This window comes from Malaya genurostris, chromosome 2 (genome assembly GCF_030247185.1).
Source record: "Malaya genurostris strain Urasoe2022 chromosome 2, Malgen_1.1, whole genome shotgun sequence".
NCBI classification, from domain to species: domain Eukaryota; kingdom Metazoa; phylum Arthropoda; class Insecta; order Diptera; family Culicidae; genus Malaya; species Malaya genurostris.
Genome location: NC_080571.1, coordinates 293,216,540 through 293,238,007, shown reverse-complemented (window position 1 = coordinate 293,238,007; position 21,468 = coordinate 293,216,540). Strand labels below are relative to the sequence as shown.

General features: G+C 38.6%; 1 protein-coding gene across 1 annotated transcript in view; it reads right to left on the bottom strand.

Annotated features, from left to right (window-relative positions):
* The window catches only part of LOC131430611 (histone acetyltransferase KAT7), a 248,692-nt gene that overhangs the window by 166,140 nt on the left and 61,084 nt on the right, over positions 1-21,468 (bottom strand). The window contains exon 6 of the mRNA XM_058595714.1: positions 12,282-12,375. Coding sequence (XP_058451697.1) covers positions 12,282-12,375 — 94 coding nt within the window. The remainder of the gene's footprint in view (positions 1-12,281; positions 12,376-21,468) is intronic.

The window sequence follows — 21,468 nt, the reverse complement described above, 5'->3', positions numbered from 1 at the left end:
AAAACCATGCTTTTTTTATTTAACTTTTTCGGATTATTTTGTAATTATTGAAAAAAAATATTCAAAAAATATTTTCAGTGTATATTTTTTTTTATAGTGCCCAATCGATTCCTTTCAACTTCTTCCTGAACGCCATTTTTGTTCAATGAACGGTTTCCGAGTTACAACGATTTGAAAAAGGCAATTTTCGTGACATGCAAAAATACATACGCCCTTTTTAATAATCAGTCGTGAGTCGGATTAACCTCTGAATCGGTTCAAAACTTAAGGTTTGCCATACTGCAGCCAGGTGCAAAGTTTCATACAAATCGGAGAAGGTCGATTCTGATTTTGTCACTTTTTCGTCTACTCATTTCTGGAATTGCTCACATGCAATAAAACACAAACGGTTCATCTGATTTCAAAATTTATTTTTTCATATTAAAGTACAATCCTTCCGGTTAATTGTGAAATATAATTTCATTCAAATGGCTGCCTCGGCTTCAATTGTATGCAACTTTATTTCAGCTATGGCTGCATGAATGTTGTCCTTCAAGGCTTGAATTGTCTCTGGCTTGTCCACAAAACACTTATCTTTGACAGCCCCCCAAAGATAATAGTCTAACGGCGTCAAATCACAGCTCCGAGGCGACCAAACGACATCCGAATTTCGACTGATAATTCGATCATCGAAGACTGTGCGCAGAAGACCGATCGTAGCGTTGGCTGTGTGGCATGGAGCGCCGTCTTGTTGGAACCAAATGGTGTCCTAGTCTTCCTCTTCAAGTAACGGGAAGAACCAATCGCTAATCATGGCGCGGTAGCGCTCGCCATTGACCGTGGCGACGGCTCCTGGCTCTTTTTCGAAGAAAAATGGCCCAATGATGCCGCCAGACCAAAATCCGCACCAAACCGTCACTCTCTGAGGATGCATCGGCTTCTCCATGATAACGTGCGGGTTTTCCGTCCCCCAGATGCGACAATTTTGCTTATTAACATACCCACCGAAATGACGCACATCCTCATCCAAGAAGATGATTTTTTGGCAAAAATCGACGTCTTCTTCAAGCTGATCGCAAGCCCAGTTGGCGAAGCGATAACGCGTATAAACAACCATTTTCGTTCAGCGGAAGGATAAAACTAAGTTTCTGTCAAATCAGAAGTGACATCAAGGTTACCAATGTCGAAATAACCGCAAGTTCAAAAAAAAAGTTAGATGGTGGACCCTGTATATGTTTCCTTTTCAGAACGCCAGCACAAGTTAAAACGCAACGTAGGTCATTTATGTTAAAATGATGATAAATCATAAAGAATATTTTTTTATGAATCACGCAGACTTTTGCGAGGAGCGCATTTGTTACAAGGCTTATTCACGATAAAAACGACAGCGCATTTTTTAAATTCAGAAATAGTTTCAAAGTCGTGATTAAAAACTAATATATTCTTAAGGGTTTTGAAACTTTCTCACTATTTCGAAATAGATTTAACGCAGGTTCTTCATTTCGCTTTATAAACCTTATGAAGAACGGTCCACATGGCTACAATATGATTGCATAATGGTATCCAGAAGGCTTTTGTGAAGTTTCAATGCTAGATTTATGATGTAACACTCAAGATTGCTACAAGTATTTACTAAAATTGAAAATGTTACTTGGGATAACCTTACAGAAACATTAAATTATCAGGATTCGTCTCCATGGTGTTTGTAAAAACATTGGCGGGCGAATATTTTTGAGTTCGCCTAGCGCGCCAGAAATGCTCAGAAAGGCTCTGGTGCGTGTTGTTTTCTGTTGGATGGGTTTCCATAGAAATAGGACAAAAATTGAATGATGTGACGGCCAACCCGAGTAAAGTCTAACATCAAAATTAGAACAATTTGATATTTGATTATGATAGCAACATCAGATTGAAATCCTAATATGATATCGACTCATCAAATTTTCAATTAATATCACATTGTGTTATTTTGCTGTTTAAAAGCAAAAATTTTGTTAAACTCAAAAAATGAAAATATTAAAAGCAACATCTTAGTGAATCCATTGAAATTAAACAAATTTCAAATGGCAGCACAAAAATACAAAGTTAAGTTTCAATTGAAGAATTATTCCTTCAATCCTTTGTTGCCTTTTACAAAAATGCTTTGACATTCTGCCGAAATCCTGCAGTTGACCGCAACCATAATCGCGAAGAAACGATTTTTCCAACATTTTTCCAGCTTTTACGCAAATAATGCTCCTTCTTTTTAACCACAAGAATATTGGTGTCAAACCACACGTCTGGGAGGCATTAGATAAATTGGCGATCATCGGTACCACGTTTGTCTGAAGCAGGTCAATCTGAATAGTGGCTTTGGCATTCCAATCTCGCTGATCGATATTCGATATTTGTAGTCATACGACGTCGCGAAGTTCATTCCAAAGTTTTTAGACCATTATTTTCAGTGCATCCAGAAATCAGGGACCAGGATGGCGAAAATAACTCGCCAAACCCGTTCTGAAAATACCCATAACTTTATATCCAACAATATGGAAAAATTTATTGTTTACGAAGTTCGAACATCGAACATTGAATGTCTCAGATCTCAGAACCTAGAGCTAATTCTTAATAATACTTTAGTGGCTTAGAGGAGCCATCAAGAAAATATATGTTTAATTTGTATATTCCTAAGTAGTCCAAAAACTATGTCGAATGTCGACGCTCGTCGAAACAATTCTCACTCCTAGTTATAAATGCTTAGAACTTTATATACTTACTAACGCTTGATATTATGAGAAGTGTTTTATCAATCATCTAATAGATCTTGGAACTTTAATACACTTTTCTAAAGAAATCGTCTAACTAAATCTTTATAATTTTGAGTCACAGGACTAATTCTGCATCAAATGATTGTAAATTATAAGTCTACACAAGAACTAAAAATTTACTGAAGAGATTCTGGTTCTATCTGTGGTCAGAAGCGAGATAATCGTTAATTGTCCCAATTATTCGAAAAAACAAATGATCTGGAATACCTTACTGCCGGATTCCTAATTCACGTTCCCTGTGTTGTAGAAGACTTCACTGTAAAACGTTCGATCTTCAGAGCCTCTAAATTCGTATTTCAAAGTGATTACATGTGCGAGTTGTTTGAGATCAAGTAGATTACTTAATTTAATGTTATAATGTTTGAATGCTACATCTTTGGATATGAAAAGAAACTACCTGCATACAACTTTATAAAACAACACTGCTTGTCATATAACCGAACATTTTCCATCTCCTGACAGCTAGCACTTACAGTCCATAGCAATCGCAAAAAGTTCGCATTCCAAAACACCTAAGTTCGAAACCGGTTTCTCTCCGCGGTAGTGTGGAGATTACATGAAATCTTTTTTCTTGCTTGCGACTAATATGGAGATTGCATAAAATCTTGTTTCTTGCTTGCGAGTAATATCGCCTAAATGTATACTATCCCGGACCTTTTTTGGCGGTTCTATTTTTAGATTATGCTCGTGACGTGTCATTTCGAGAAAATCTACATCATATTAAGTTTTCAATGTGCTTTCACTGAGAGCAAAACTAGTTTCCAGTTTGATGTCACACAGCATTTTTTTTGCTTTCAATTTCGATCTTTTAGCCGTTAAAACGACCAAAACTATAGCGAATTAAGTAATCGATATATACGAACAGCACAACATCAAATTGAGTTTTCTTTTTAATCTCACACTTTACTCGGGAAGTAAAGCGAATCATTTTTCCAATCTGTTTCAAATTTAAAACTCAAGGTGGTTCTACGTCTTAACAAGTCGAGAAAAAAAAACGGAGAAACCGATCCTGAGTTCAGGAACGATGGGTAAATTTTTATCACGACAACGTACGATCGAAGGTAGTGGTTCCATTTTGTTTCGATCGGAAAAGCGATATTCATGAGACGAGAAATGCTACTGATTTGGAAAAAGTGGTAGTTGTAGTTTCTTCAAACAAGTATTATATGTAAGCATTTCTTCAGTATCTAACGATGGATAGACCATTAATCAAAAAATAAATAGATGCCATAGAGACAAAAATTAATAGAAGTCTGCTTGAGTATCTTCAACCGACGAGACGAGACAACGTTAACATAGTAGGTCGATCCTTGATTGAAATACATAATTCACCGGAAGCCACACGGTTGCCAGACGGGTCTTATGCGAGGAAAGAACCTTCCGATGGATAACAGTCGCTTGCATTTTACTTAAGATTTGAGTGAACTAATAAAGTATGCGCAGCCTGTGCACCAAAAACTGTGCAATCCGAACTTCCGATAACAACGTCGCTGCTAGCAGTTCGTACAGCACAATGAGTCCCCTGAACAAACACGCTAAATTTCCTGGCCCCGAGTAGATGCGCTCGCCCCGGTTTGCCGCTTATAAGACGATTACGATAACGATAATTTATCCGCCGTTCCTGTCCTTCTATCTCGCACTTCGAGAGCCAACCGCAATGTGTTATATTGGCCATTTTGAACCGATTATTGCGTTTTCGTGAGGCGGTGCATCTCTGTGATGTTAAACCCGGTCGAGAAGGGTACGAGTTAATGTGCAAATTCAATTAGGCAACAACGTGTACGTACGGTTCGTCCCGGTATGAATGTGTAAATTAGCAGCAGACCGAGCTGACAAGCAGGCAGACTGAGAGTTCAATAAACCTTTCGCCAGTTATCGCGTCAGTCAACCCGGGCCCCAGTTTCTATGGTCCGAATAGGATGCTTCTAGATGAAAGAGCATCTATCGCTTGTACTAGATGGGTGCGACAATACCCATTCCTTTTCGGGCGGGAGTCAAGTGGCTTCGCCACTTCTACCGCAAAATGGCTGCTAGGATGGATGGATGGATGGGCTGTGTTATCTTTTATTGCGATGCAACCATGCAACAGATGACGTGCAACTTCCTTATACGCTTTATGGGCACGTACCCGTGGCGGCTGGCTGCAAAAGGCTGACCACTTGTCCCGAGCACCACAACCGAACGATATTTCCTATTGGTCGAAATGTATACGAATTTTAGCCCTGGGAGTGGGAAAACAAATTTTCATTAAGTGCTTGAACGATAAATTGAATTTTAATTATACATTAAATCCCACCTGGGGATGGGATCGGTCGTGAAAGCAACTCGGCACCAACTATTGCGAGGCAATGTGTTTGTCCCCTCAAGAACGGCGCAACAGCAACTGGAGTAGCATACCTGTGAAGTGAGAAGTTCGGATTGGATTCTGGGAGCCAGAAGCTTTCAACTGGTCTGTAATCGTATTGTCGAGTCAGCAGGGAGGAATCGCAATTATTCACGTTTGTCCGAATCAGAAATTGATGATTGTATGTGTTTTGGAACTATAATGGAGATATTCGAAGGGGCCGACCTTTGGATATCCTGATTATACGAATAAAAATACTGAAGTCTTGAATTGGAGCGATGATTTAGTTGTTTCCGATACACACAATGCAAAATTTTTTGATCATCATCATAATTGAACCACTGCTGGAACAAGGTGTAAATCAAAAAACCCCACGGTCAAGGTTCTCAGCATCGGTCGTCTTACTTTGCATTTAAATCCCAGCTATATTTAAGAACTAGCAACTTGCCCCAATACTATGGCAACACTGGTGCTTACTTTAAACGGTCTCTGCTCATTAAGCAAACCCGGACTGTGTAGTTCGCATGTTTTGCATCAACGTTTGCAAAATAAATACCGGGGCGCAGCGTATCCAAGAATTTCCATTGCTCCGGCTTATTTCTGTGCTTTTTAATTTTCCCGTTAAAATACGACGTTGGTTTTGTCTAGAGTGGAAAGTAGCTCGCCAGTGCCTTTAGTCGAAAACCCCTCCAATCGCCGGTTTCTGAATTGCCGTTGTTTCTACTGCCAACGATGATGATGGGTATGATGATTATGATGATGCTGATGATGATGATGATTGACTAGCGATGGCTAATAATACTGCCGGTAGCATGCAATACCAGTCAATGACCGCGATGGATTTGAGCTGGGCTCGTCTTAAAATTGTTTGCCATACCTTTATGCATTGCACTCTGCACGTCAACAGCCACCTTCCCATACGGAAAGCACGCGCACATACTCATATGTGTGTGTGTCTGTTGGCAGTCATGCAGTCAGTCAGTCAGTCAGTCCGTCCGTCAGTCAAGCAACTTATGCCGGCGGCAGGCAATGAAGGATCCGCTCGTACGCCTTTTAGCAATAATCAGACCGCCACCAGGGAATCCCGCCGATCGATTTCGTGTTGGCCGCGGAGAGACAGACGCCGAGTGCTTTACCGACTCATAGGAGATATGTAATTCCTTTTCTCCAGCCGGTACTTTTCACGTTCGCATGATTTTTCTCGCGTGTGAAACCGTGCAAGCCGGTCGGCAACCTTCTACCCGAACGGCGAAACCATTTCTGCCAGAAACAGAGCTCTGTTGATGAAGGAAAACTCTTTTACATAACAAAATTAAACTATGCGACTCAAAATCACAATGGTTTTGAGCACCAATTTGCTTTTAATGAAGCAGAAAAACCTATCAAAATTTTGCTCGCGTCTCACGAAAATTCGAACGACTCACAGGCCAAGTTGCCAAAATCGTATAATGAGCTAAATCATTTGTCACCAATGAAAAAAAAGTGTTCGGAAAATGTTTCCTGTATGAACGTTTTGCTTTTCCCGCATATCAAGAATAAACTGCGCGGCCATTGTTGATTGTCAACGCCAGAAGCTGCTGTTTAAGCCCTCAAAACTCACGTTTTGTAGATGTCTTAATCGGAGTGGAAAAATGCTTTGATTATTAGTTCACTTCCATGCAAACGTGTATAAAGAAAATATTTTGAAAAAGAATAAAGCCATAAGTTCTGGTTGAAGAACGATTTTTCTTAACGATTTATCATTTTTTAATCGGTTTGAATTTGAAGTCAGTTTTTCAAATACTGAGTAGAAACATATATTGGAAAAGCCAAATAAATGAGAAACTCACAGAAAAGATGATTTGTGGTAGACAGCTGTGATAGACAGTTGGTCGAACACGGTCCAAATCCTAGCCGCCTCACGACCGGTATCATGTCTTTTCCAAAATATGTTTCCACTCAGTCATTGCAAAAACTATTTTTGTTACTTTTTGTAATAATATAAGCAGCAATTCTTGCATACGACTGACCGGAGCACAGTGGCAGAGATTTTTAAACACATTAGGCTGCCGAAGTTTGCAAAAAAAAAATCTTGTTTGGCTGACCAACAGTTCCTGCGGCTTGAAGAGCCAAACAAATATTTGTACAAATGTTGTAGGAAAACTTGCGGGTAAATAAAGTTAGCGACATAACTGAATGATGTGAATACGCATAATACCGACAGACTTCCTCATTAGTTAATTGATTTTGAGAATTGTGCTTTCGGAGTTGTAATGGTGTTCCCATTCAAAATACGACTTAATCACACCAAACATATTTAAATACACAATTCGATACGACGACAAAAACGAAGACAAACAAATGCACTGCCACTCAACTGCACACGGTGCAAATTTTAATAATACTGAAACTAAGCATTTCAATGAGAAAAAAAATCTTACACTCATTAAGTCGTGTGACTGACACACAGATGACGATATCATTGTCAATTTGTTTTCAAGACTATATGTGAAATTTCATGACATTTCGATAAGTGAAGTTACTTTTGTCATATTCAAAACAATTTCACGTTTTAATTCTATTGATAAAAAAAAGTGTGCAAGCTTAGTAATGATTTCAAAAGTGTTATCCGGTGCTCCATCGAAAAGAACAATTTGCTAGTGGTTTGCTGAATTTAAACGTGATCGTGAAGACACCGATGATGGCGAACATTCAGGTCGTCCAATTGAAGAGGTTACATCAGAAAATATAAAAAAAGCTCACAAATTGAGATAACAATTGAGATATCAGGAGGCAGTATTTTTACAATTATGCATGAACATTTGACCATGAGGATGCTCTTCTCAAAGTGGGTACCACGTTTACTCACAGTCGAAAACAGTGTTGATGATTCAGAGCAGAGCTTAGTAATAAATCAGATTGTTTGCGTCCAAACGTGACAATGGATGAAACATGCAATATTGCAATTTTGTGATCTGCGGGTTCTCCGTGTATACCGATTCCCAGTTCCCGGTTCCGGAAGCACCGGCAATAGTGGTGAAAAAGTCAGAAATGGAACTCTCTTGATTATCTCAGAGACGATTGAGTAGATATTCAAAAACTTAGACACAAATGAAAGGTTTCATGGTCTCAAAGATCCAACTTACAAATGCGAAACAATTGGGTAAAGTATGTTTAAAATTGTAAATCGTCATTTACAGCGAACTTGAAAAAAAAAGAATTCTTATAAACTGGACTCGAAATACCATAGCATTCCATTAATATTACATACGAAGTAGAACAGACTCAATAATACAGACACGTATTTCGGATGTTAATTAAATCCAGTGTTTGTGATTGCCGATAATTTGGCAGAGAGCGGCTCGATATTTCTCTGAATTGTATACAACATTGTCATTCTGGTAGATGATGCTACAAGAACTCGCTGCCTCTCAATGCATGAACTGTGAGAAAATTTTACTACATTTCTTCGTTCCACCTCATATTCTAAGTATATTCCTTACCAAAATAGATACAGTTTTGCAATGATCGACGCTGTGTGGAATTTACCAAGAGAGAGTTGCAAGTTGACAATTATCGCATAAAATCGAACCGGTGATTCGACTTGATGACTTTCATACAATGTTGCAATATTTCGAAACCCTTGACACAGACACAACGTATACAAAGATTATATGCACATAGTTAGAATAGCGGTAATAGTAAAATGATTCTATCGAAATTATCCACTGTCCGTATAGAATTGGATCACAAAACGAGAATGAGCGTCCGTTTGTTGTTCAGGGCGAATTCCAACAGCAACTAACCCGTGATGCTCAAACGGGTCATCGAGAGAAATTCGCTCTCGCACTGGTGTCCATTCTATGTTAAATGAACCACGCCGGTGTTTTGTTGCTGAGATGATATCCGTCTCTCTTTAATGGCACTGATTGAATCGTGTGAAGAGTTGGTAGAGAGCGTTCCTCGATACGTTAAAAGCCATCCTTTTTTTAAAAAAAAACTAATATAAGTTAAAATTTAATTATTAGGATTTAAATTGGGTGTTCAGCCACAAGTGGTGACTTTTCAGCCCTATTATATACATGATTTGGTTATTACCACGAAGACATCATTTGCTTCCGCAATTCTGTGATTTTTGTGTAGGGAAAATTGTAAACCTACTTGTATTCTGTAATGAGGAAAAGGAACTTATATAATAAGTTACTAACTAATACAGAGAGCGCATCGATTTTTGACGGAATTTCCTTATAATATTATGTGACATTACATCTATATTTGTGAATCTATGTAACTCATTTGTACTAAATCAGGAAGGACGCTTCAAAATCATTTTCAGAATTTTATTCTGAATCCTTTGAAGCGTTTTTTTCCTAGTGGAACAACAACTTGACCAAATTGGTACTGCATAAAGCATGGCTGGTCTGAAAATTTATTTATAAATTGATAATTTGTTTTTTAGACAGAGCTTAGAATTTCTGTTTATAAGAGGATATAAACATTTAATATATTTATTACACTTTGCCTGGATTCCTTCAATGTAACAGTTCGGCTGAAAAGTTCGTATCGTTTAATAGCAACACACATTTTTTTGCCAAAATTCGTTTTTATTATTCAACATAATTGCCATCAGAGGCGATACAGCGATTATAGCGATCTTCCAACTTTTCAATACCATTTTTGTAGTACGATTTGTCCTTTGCCTCAAAATAGGCCTCAGTTTCAGCGATTACCTCTTCATTGCTTCTAAATTTTTCACCAGCGAGCATTCTCTTGAGGTCTGAGAACAGGAAAAAGTCACTGGGGGCCAAATCTGGAGAATACGGTGGATGAGGGAGCAATTCGAAGCCCAATTCGTTGAATTTCAGCATGGTTTTCATCGACTTGTGACACGGTGCATTGTCTTGATGAAACAAAACTTTTTTCTTCTTCAAATGAGGCCGTTTTTTTTAAATTTCGTCCTCTAATAACGCTATATAATAGTCACTGTTGATGGTTTTTCCCTTTTCAAGGTAGTCGATGAAAATTTTACCATGCGAATCCCAAAATACAGACGCCATTTCATCGGTTCATCGCGTGCAGTCCACTCAGCTGACTGTCGATTGGACTCCGGAGTGAAGTGATGGAGCCATGTTTCGTCCATTGTTATATATCGACGAAAAAAATCGGTTTTATTTCGATATAACAGCTCCAAACACTGCTCAGAATCATCAATTCGTTGTTGTTTTTGATCGATTGTGAGCTCACGCGGCACCCATTTTGCACAAAGCTTTCTCATATCCAAATATTCGTGAATAATATGTCCAACACGTTCCTTTGATATCTTTAGGGTGTCAGCTATCTCGATCAACTTCACTTTACGGTCATTGAAAATCATTTTGTGGATTTTTTTCACGTTTTCATCGGTAACAGCCTCTTTTGGACGTCCACTGCGTTCATCGTCTTCGGTGCTCATATGACCAGTACGAAATTTTGCAAACCACTTACGAATTGTTGCTTCGCCCGGTGCAGAGTCTGGATAACACTCATCAAGCCATTTTTTGGTATCGGCGGCACTTTTTTTCATCAAAAAAGTAGTGTTTCATCAACACACGAAATTCCTTTTTTCCATTTTTTTCACAATAACAAAAGTAGCTTCACTCAAAATGCAATATCTCACAAACTAATAATTAGACAGCTGTCAAATTTATACACGTATCTTTTGAAGGTTGGTACTAACTGAAAATGGTATGGATTTAATTCTAGTGGCGCCCTCTCATAGAAACGATATGAACTTTTTAGCCGATCTGTTAATCTTTGAAAGTGAGTTTTTGGTCATACGTCTAGGTAGTTTATTAACTCTGAATGTTTATGATAAAAAATATCAATACAAACGAGTTCCTCCCAGGAAGGCCACAAAGAGGAATCGTGCGCATCCCCAATAATTCAAAAATGTCATAACCAACCACTCAGCAAATAGATTTTTCCAATATTTATCTTCCAATACAATGAACTAGATAGCATGTCCCCTTCAAACATGTTTACACAAGTAAGCAAAGGTACTAAGGATACTGACTCATCGCAGGAACAGCAATAACAAAAAAAAGATCCTTTGACAGCATAAGCGCGCCATTAGTTTCCTCCTGCTGCTGCTGCTGCTGCTGCTGAAGATGATTGCGTTTATATGCAAACGAGGTACCGCGGTGCTAAAGTATTTAAATAAACTTCAGAAACCGTCAAATGCGGAATACCCCTTCGGTCCCGCCAAACATGTACTTCGCAGAAAATAACACAGCGTCGATGAAAAGAAATTGCGTTTCATTTCGAAGTAAGACCCTTCGATTGAGCCGTGAAGCCGTGAAGGACGTGGACGAAACAAACGAATAAACCCCCTGGAAACCCGGTAAGATTTGATTGCCACGCTGTCCAGGTGAAGGACCGACAGGCAGGTTAGCAACTGTGTAGAACTGGCGAAACTTGTGACCACGCGTGCTGTTGGTTTAGATTTGAAGGGTTAGATAACTATTTGCATTACTTTTTTTTTCGACTGATGTTTTTCGGTCATCAACCCCTGAGGGGGAGCCAGTTTACCCCTATCGGTAACCGCTGAATGATTAGTTCCCAACCGCCATACATGCAGTAGTACAGTCGAATAAATTAGCCCCCTGGCCACCGAAACTTGTCCATTATTCCTAGTTTGCAAATATGTTACCCCTTTTTTATGGCAACACGCACAGGACACTGGAATTCTATCCTCCACTGTATACTTTATTTTTTGTTTTATGCGATCAGTCGAACCGGTTTCTACAATTTCGATGATTTTCCACCAAAAGGAAACCAGTGCAGGTGTACAATTTGTCACTCGACAACGAGTTGGACCCTTTCCTTCGTATCGCCGAGGTACAAGCTACTCAACAGCAGAACGCACTTAGCCACTGCGCGGTGTTCTTCATACCCCTCCCCTCCACCACCCTCATTAGCCAGAATGGAAATGTCAATGAATATCCTCGAAAGAAGGATCGTTAATAAGGGTGCTGCAAATGATCACTTATATCTTTATCTTTATCGGCTATGTAGATCAACTTCTAATTGGCGTCGCACGACTCCGGTGTACGGCTTACACTAAGCCGAACAGACACACACTCGGTCGGATCGTAATTGGGGAAATTAAAATGACACGTTTCGCAGTATGTACTTACTGAAATCTATTAGCAGGCGACCGTAGCCTTTGCGCTGATAGGGCGGTAGAGTCAGAATGCAGGACACGTTGTAGTTGAGGAATGAGTTCTTCTCCTGCGGGAAAAAAGGGAAATAAAAACAACGGTTGTAAATGAGTGGAACGCAACGTCATTAGTATTAATAATAAGTTAGTAAATAAGTTGTTATGCCGTTCCAATCATTACGCAGTGGCTTGAATTTGCAACAACATTTTAGCCTGAAACGTACAATTAAAAATATGGGTCTGGGTTGCATTAACGCAAATCGTTTCGCCGAATAACGATGATTTGCTCACCCGAATTAGTCATGCCACTGATTCAAAACTTCCAGGTGGTTGCATACATTCCGTACCCGAGCAATTCCGTTTGAATTCGATGGTCGAATTTTGTACTATAGTATTTGACTCAAATTTTTCATAATCAAAGACGACAATTTGTTTCGTCAGTTACTTTTGATTCTGGCTTCTTGGAAATTTTCAAAACCCTATATCTCAAGAACAATTAGTCTGATTGATTAGGTGGTTACAACAATGATTATTTTAGGTAGTCACTACAGCCGTGGATTTTATTTTTATTTCGCAAATGGAACTTATAAATCGATTTTTTTATATGTTTCACATCAAGATGGAGAAATAATGAACCAAAAAGATATAACATAGTCTTTCGAAAATGTGTAGATGTTGGAAAATTGTTTTTTATTCAGTAATTTTTATCTAATTTTATACAAGTGCGCCGAATTATCAGTACAACATCTCCTCCTAATCCACCTAGTGGTGTGAAAATGCCGTTCTCTTGACATTCACACAGTCTCATCGCATTCAGTTCGGTTTAACATCTCATCCAAGTCAGTCGATAAACCAAAACCGCTTACGTTCGGGACAGAAGAAACCAAGTACAGTATTGTGTAGTGAACAATAGAACGATCTCGAAATGAGTGAACCAAACGAACGAAAGCTACCGCCGGTACGAAAGAATACAATTATTGTTGACTTCAGACAGTGCAAACTTCGACCTTCGATACGAGAACTTGAAGGTATGCTTAAGGAGCAAATGTATATTGACATTAAACGTGTGCATTTACTTCAATGCAATAAAACCAATAATGTTGTTTATATCCAGTTCTATAAAGAGTTGGATGCAATTCAATTCGCTAAAGACAATAATAATGTGCACTTTGTGGAGCACGAGAACATTAAGTAAAACATTCTAGTATGTTTGGAAAATAGTGCTATAGAAGTATGTGTGCATGATCTTCCCTCAAGCGTCATCGATCCTTATATTCGAAAAACCATGTCCCAATACGGAGAGATTCTCTCTATCTAAAAAGAAAAGTTGAAGAATTTTTTCCCCGGTATTCTAAATGGCGTACGTTTGTTACGCATGCGCTTGAGGGGGCCTATACCTTCTTATGTAACATTCGGTCAGGATACAAGAATCCCGTGCAAATCACTTGTTACCTATGACAATCAGATGGCCACATGTCAATATTGCCAAAAAGCTGTTCACTACGGTAAGCCATGTGATAAACCGGACAAGGAGACAACTATACCAAAGGACAACGGTGCTTCCTTCACACCAACCCCAAGCAACTCCAGTACTTGAATACCCCTGTGACAGTCACCAACAACAGTGAAGCATCCCCTTCAACGAAACCATCCAACGTATCCCCTGTAGAACAAAGTACACCAGCTGCAATTAACAGCTTACCATCTAACCAACCAGCAACCGCAAACAATGTACAACAGGCGCATCTACAGCAACTAGCAACGAAATCAACAACAATACCACGGCAATGGATGACGAGACGAATCACGAACAAACTGCCCCTCAATCCTCGAAGGAGGAAAATGGAAGCTCCTCTCTCCGTAGAAAAAGGGTGACAACGAGATCCAATACAAAAAAAATATCTGAAAATTCAGATAAAACGGCCACGTGAAGCTTGTACGAAAATAGGCCTGAATAAAATATCTTTTAAATAAAAAAAGTCTCATCGCATTATAGCTCATTTTTTTCATTTATTGATTCGGTTAGTTGACAATTCTCGAAACCAGAAATATCAGCAGTAATACATTTGAATTTGATTATTGGTCACTTTCTGAGAAAAAAATGCGCTTTGTCGATTACGTCACTTGTACGATTATCAGTGTTGGGAAAATCACAATCAAAAGAAGTTCATTTCATTATCACTCGTACAAAAATCAGTGCAAGAGATTTTCATTCATGAAACAAGCATACACAAAACTCTGAACCTCGAAGTTCACAAGTGATTTTTTGTGTGAGTGAAACTTGATGTCGAATTTTCACCGACAGAGATAATTTCCCCACGCTCGTATATTTTCACCTTTTTTTTATACATATAAAAAATAGATATAGAATTCGCTCAAACTTTAGCAAAAATTTTCCGAATGCTGAATGTCATGTACCAATCGATTCAGCTCGACGAACTGAGCAAATGTCCGTGTGTGTTTGTATGTGTGTGGGTCTGTATGTTTGTGGGTCTGTATGTGTGTTGTCAACAAAGAGTTCGAGACCTCAGAGATGACTGGACCGATTTTGATCAAACTAGTCGCAAATGAAAGGTCTTCCCGTCACCCTGAACGCTATTGAATCGTTTTGAGATCGGATATTTACTTTTTCAGTTATACGAAGTTCTATGTCCCATTTGACCTTGAAACAGAATATGTTTCCAGACTTAGATTCCGCACGGTAAAAGCTATCCAACAAGCCATAGATTGTTGAAATCCGTTCATTTTTAACATCGACATTTTTGTATAAGCGACTTTTCCCCCTATTTTAGCATTAGAAGTTTTGAGCGCTGTATGACAAAGCAATGCTTAGGTGCAACGTGAAACACGATTTTTTATACTGTTACATACAATTGTTTCTAAGTACCAAAAAGACTGTGTACAGCATCCTTTTTCATGACTTTTGCCTCGAAACGATTTTAGCACGGTTCGTTTTTGGCCACATAGTTGTTCGAATATGACATATGTAAACCAGAAGATGGCAGCATTTTCGAGTTGAAAGCAATTCCATAATTATATTGATTTAAACATCTTACAGCAATAAATGCTGGAAGAACATAACAGCCATATACCATTCGAATCAGTTCGTCGAGATCAGCAAATGCGTGTGTGACAAATAATTTCACTCAATTTTCTCGAAGATGACTCAACCGTTTTCTACAAACTCAGATTCATATTAAAAGTCGTCCTAAACAAGGTTCCTGAATTATGTTTGGATCCGATTTCTGGTTCCGGAACTACAGGATGAAATGTGAAACGAAATTAAAATTGTGTAACCCATTTTTTTCGTAGATGGCTGAACCGATCTAAGATTCAAATGAAATCTAAAAATCATCTAAGATTCAAATAAAAAGTTTTAAGGTCCTATAAAATATTTTGCTTTTCAGTCAGATCCGACTTCCGGTTTAGGAGATACAGGGATACCAAATAAATTCATTTCAGTTTAAGCGGTATTCAGTTTTCGATTCGGAAGGTACCCAAAAATTTAATTCGCACTACAATTTCTCAAAGATGTTCACACACTCCTCAGGTGAATTTAACTGATTTCGGCTACACCGATTTTAGAATTCCGGTTCCAGTATCGAATCGTTTCTCAAAGCTCAATCATTTTCTCAAAAAGACCAAATCGAACTTCAAAAACAAAAATTCAAAATAAAGGACTTATGGTCCCATACAAAATTGGTGAATTTTATCCGATTCTGAAATTACGGGATGATGAGTTTTCATAATTCATACCGATATAGAAGATGTAAATTGTTCGGTGTAATAATTTATGGCCATACGAATCATTTAGGGTTATGCTAGTTCCTGAATACCAGCTCTGGAAGTACCATAAATAATGACGAAAAACTCTAAAGTGGAACTTACTTCGACATCTCATGGAATGTTCAATCGAATGTCACACGTTAAGATTGAAATTCGATACGATTTGCAGATTCGAAATTACAGGGTAATGAGTGATTAAAATCTCAATTTGCTGTTTAAAACAACGATAATTAAAATAATGTCATGAGAACTAAAACATCGATGCAAAAAAACACATGCGGATTGATAAAAAAAAAGGTATCATCTCACCGCTAGGTGGATTAATCACGTTTTCTTCGAAAATTTCACAAAACCACCCGCGCGCATGGTACTTGGACAATGGCCTTCTAAATTTGGCACAAAATCTTCTAAATTTGGCTCAAAACTGTTTCGATTTGAAGGTTATTTCCGAACAAACTTTTTTTATTTTTATTCAAGGTTCAATAACAAGTTCTTTTTCGAGATTAGCACAGTCATATTTATGAGAATATGAGTAACACATGGGCTGAAAAGTCCCGGGCCTAACAAAGAGAACACGATTTGTTCTGGTTCAAAATTAACTTTATTCACCAACGTAATCTCCATCAAGACCAACGCCACCATTCCAGTGCCGCTCTAACATTTTAATACCACTTTCGTAGAACGATTTATCTTTTGTCTCAAAATAGGCCTCAGTTTCAGCGATAACCTCTTCATTCGTGCGAAATATCTTACCGGCGAGTTGTTCGAACAGCAAGTAGTCACTGAGAGCCAAATCTGGCGAATACGGTGGATGTGAGAGCAATACAAAGTTCAATTCATGTAGTTCTGACATTGGTTTGCTTGACGTTGTCTTGATGTAACCAAATTTTTTCTTTGTCATATGGGATCGTTTCCTTGCAATTTCACCAAATATCCTTTATTTCCTTTCTCGAGATAATCGACAAATAGTACACCACGCACATCCCAAAATACCGAGGCCATAACCTTTCCAGCCGATTGTGGTGTTTTCGGGCGCTTTGGACGAGGTTCACCAGTTTCTGTCCACTGAATCCATGTTTCATCCATTGTCACATATCGACTCAAAAATTCCGGTTTGTTACGTTTTAACATGGCCAAACACTGCTCAACACGTTCTCGATTTTACCTGTTTTTGAGCAAATATTTAGAAACTACCTTACTTCTCTATCGACCGACTATATTTTGATTGAGCAATTCTAAAAGGAGTGCAAATTTTCAAATTAAATTTGTTTTGAGTAGGATTACACCGTACACACCGTCGCCTTCCCAAGCAAAACAAGACAAGACTTATTATCGAGTTGAACTATATTCAGTTATGATTTGATTCCTTTGGAAGCAAACAAATTCTTCTAAAAAATGTGTTTTTTTAGTTCCAGGTTCAATATATTTAAGCTAGGGTATTTTTGTTTAAAAGACGATTAAGCGTAAGTTTCTAGGCACTAATTAGAGCATTGTACAGCAAACATTGCCAATCGAACATCTTGTGTGTGTGTGTGTGTGTGCGCGCGATTGTCCTGCCTCACACGGGAGCCATCGTTTCCAAGCGCTTCTTTGGCAGACTGACTGCTAACGTAAAATGCTCCAGGTGGTCTTCGGTCATAAGTACTCCGAAAATGCGAACGCGAACGAACATTATTTACGGCTTCTGTGTCAACCCATCCCGAAACGACCGAACGTGAGTCCCCGAGTCCGGGTGGAAGAGGTGGCGAGAACCTGTCAGGTTAATTATGAAATAAAATTTATTTATACTTTTTATTTGATTCGTCGTTCTTCGTTTTCGCTACCCAGGGGCCACCAGGGGGTCTCTTATAAACCACGAAACTCGCCGGAAGAGTCGAAGGTGAAATGTGAATTTCGTTGAAAGTTTTTTTGTTTGTCTAACCGAAGGATATTGAAGGAAAGGGAGCTTCGAAAGTTCAGATAGTTTCGTCTTTCGTTGATGACCTGCCATGATGAAATTTCTAAGAGGGACGAGTTTCGAGTGGCAATCAACTCTATCAATATTAGTTTTTCATTAAATATATTCATATTCATTATAATCGATATTGTTTAAAACAAATTTCGGGATGAATTTGGTAGAGTTTTATTCAAAAAATTGATTACTAGCTGTGGGAGAATTCCAATTCCAGGCCGCACCCGTGGTTTATGAATGGGCCCTGGTTTGGTATTCTAATGCTTGGCCGGCAAAGGTTGAGGTTCGTTTCGTCGGTTCGCGGACACTTGCGATTTATGCTCCTGATGGGACGTCGCTTCGAACTCGTTCTCGTTTCTCCACGCGGTCATCGTGATAGCTCGAAGCCGTTAAATAATAATCCATTAGTGGATAACAACGAAAAAAGAAAAAAAAACGTTGAAATGGTAGATAACTTGTGCTTCACCCACGATGTCAGCGAATGGAGAGCTAAGGACAAAAAAAACACATGTAAATCAACGCAACAGAAAGACTGTGTGTAGGAAGCTGACCGAAAGTCGTGCACCCAGGGACAAATTGGGTATCATATTTTTTTTGGTGTATGTGTGCTCAAGTTACAGACAGACACAAGATAAATTATGTTGGCCTCTAGGTGCGACAAACGCGCGACGTGATAGGATATGATTAATGGTACAACTACCGAGAGTAGTTCTGTTTCACGTTTCAAAGCGTCTTTGCTGTGGTATGACATGTTTATGAATAGTGTTATCTGACAAATTTTAAGTGAAGGATGCACTGGAAACATGTTTAAGAAATTGCTACCGTGCAATAGTTTCTCGTCCCATCCTTCTGTCTGTAGTGATTTGTTGTAAAATAGGAACGATCGGGGCATCTGGAGAAAGCCGGGTGAATTTACGACTTCAGAGTCATATTTAGATCCAAGCGCCAAAAACGACATATTTTTACAGTTGAATTACTTCTAGAGTTAGGTGTTCTCTTACATTTTACGTGATATGTTGTAAATTTTCTTCCCAACGTTAAATGCTTGAATGTTGAACGCAAGTCTCAACTTGAACCGCTAAGCAGACGCAATATTATTCAGGTATGGTCATTTAGGGGTTAATCTGAACCATACCTGAATCGGCCAGTATTAGCCGAAAATAACATTTTCGTTCGGCACGTCAGCAACGACATGGCACTTCGGTGCCAATTAAAAAGTGTTTTGTAAATAGCATTAACTTTACACCTGCATAGCGGTTCAAGTTGAACTGTTTAAGTTTGCACTAAGAAGTTTAATTTAAACTGCTCTGCACTGACGAGCCTAAGACGAAACGTAAAGAAAAGTAAAAACGGTTGTGTGCTCTAAGAACAAACTTATTAGGTGTACAACTTAGCTTCCGCCTTTTTTTTTCCAAAATTTAAAGCTTTATTGCGAAAAAGTGCTTACAGATTGTCCGTCGCTAGCGACAACTTTCTCCCATTTTTCCGGAAATTTTCGAATCCCGGCTCGAAAAAAGGAGTCCTTTTTTGACGCTATCCATGAAGCAATCCATTTTTCCAACTCTTCGAAGGATTGAACATGTTGATCTGCCAGGCCGTGTGCCATCGAACGGAATAGGTGGAAGTCAGAAGGGGCGACATCTGGGGAATACGGCGCGTGGGGCAAGACTTCCCATTTCAGCATTTCCAGGTACTTTTTGACCACTTTTGCGACGTGAAGCCGAGCATTGTCGTGTTGAAGGATGACTTTGCCATGTCGCTCTTGATACTGTTGCAGCTTTTCTTTTAGCGCGCGACTAAGGCGCATCAGTTGCGTTCGGTAGCGATCTCCTGTGATGGTTTCACCCGGTTTTAAGAGCTTGTAGTAAATTTTTATTCATCTTTGAAGGTTTTTTCTCTTCCACCATCACCATTTTCGAGCGTGAATAATACGAAAACAAGAACAACTGTCACTGAAACGACGATGACAATTCGTTAGGCACTGTACACACTCACTTTGAAAGGCCTCTGTCTGAGAGGTGGGAAAAAGTAGTAATTAGCAATGGACGATACTTTGATTAATCTTCAAACTATTTTTATTTTGAAATAGATGCTTTTTTTTACCCAAAAAAAAACAATTCAATTTGTATTCCCAATATTTTGAACATTATTTAAGCTTGAAGAGCCTACATATGTTTATACGGCAGAATCAATAGCTGTTCATTATAACTTTTGTGTCATAGCTCCGAAACATTATTACATCCTCACAGATAGTCTGAGCCCAATTGATGCATTTAACACAAGCAGGATGGACAAGAATGATCCGTTTTTTCCTGTGTAATGCAAAATCTCAGTTGATAAATTCTTTGCGTATCTAAGAAAGTCTATCCTATGTACCAATTTGTGACATTCTTGCTTGTCGTGATCTTCCATACAAGAAACTTTTTTATCATTTCTTCAAGAGGCAAGTGGAATTTCAATAATTGTCTCTCATTCTAAAAGTGTGTCATCCACGTCCACGAGAGCATACGAAGGTTAGAAAATTTTCAAGAGAGATGTCGTAAAACAAAGAAACCTGGAAGAAATTTCGGGTTGATTAATATGTACACAAAAAGTGTTTTTTATGTCATTTACAGTGTCTTATAGTTCAAATAGAACAAGAACAAGATAAATTTTGTTATCTTTTGTTTTGAATTAATTAAATAAAGTCTATCAACAAAATTTATATGCGATTCCAGAACAGCAAGAAGAAATATATATATTTAAAAATGCAAATCTGTTAGAACCATGACAGATTAATATTGGAGTAAACAAAAAGATATTTCTATTATTCTATCATGTATAAAGGATGCATCCATGAAGATATTCACCGTACCGTGACAATCATCATTTCTCTTGAAAAACTGCGAATTAATTCTCAAGTCCAATCATACTTTGGACACCTTTCATGGAAAGTATATATAAGAACTATTCATAAAATCTCCAATCGACTTTGCTACACTTAAAGTTCATTGCTATGTACAGAGTATAAATGATAGAATTTTAAAACCCTTCGACGTGGTGGGTTCATTCCAGGGTATCAAGATCAAGAAACAAAAGCACAAGAATGGGGAAAATATGTAACAAGTTCAAATATAAATTCAACCGAAGATCGTAAATTAGGCCGCGAATGGATTCACTCAACGATCTATTCTCTGTAGAAGAACAATGCATAATTCAAAATATTTCCAGTGCCATTGACTTATTGCTGGCGAAGCTTCCTAATTAAGCTAGTGACGCATCGCCACTTTTGCTCTGACCATTCTAACGGAACGACGACGACGACGACGATTGCCGGGTGCGTGTGAAATGGATTGATGTGCGGTTGGAAAACAGGTTCTACCATGCCGTGGTTGAAGCATGAAAGTAAGCTTACTTATCAGGCGAGGGTAGGAATTCACACCTGCTG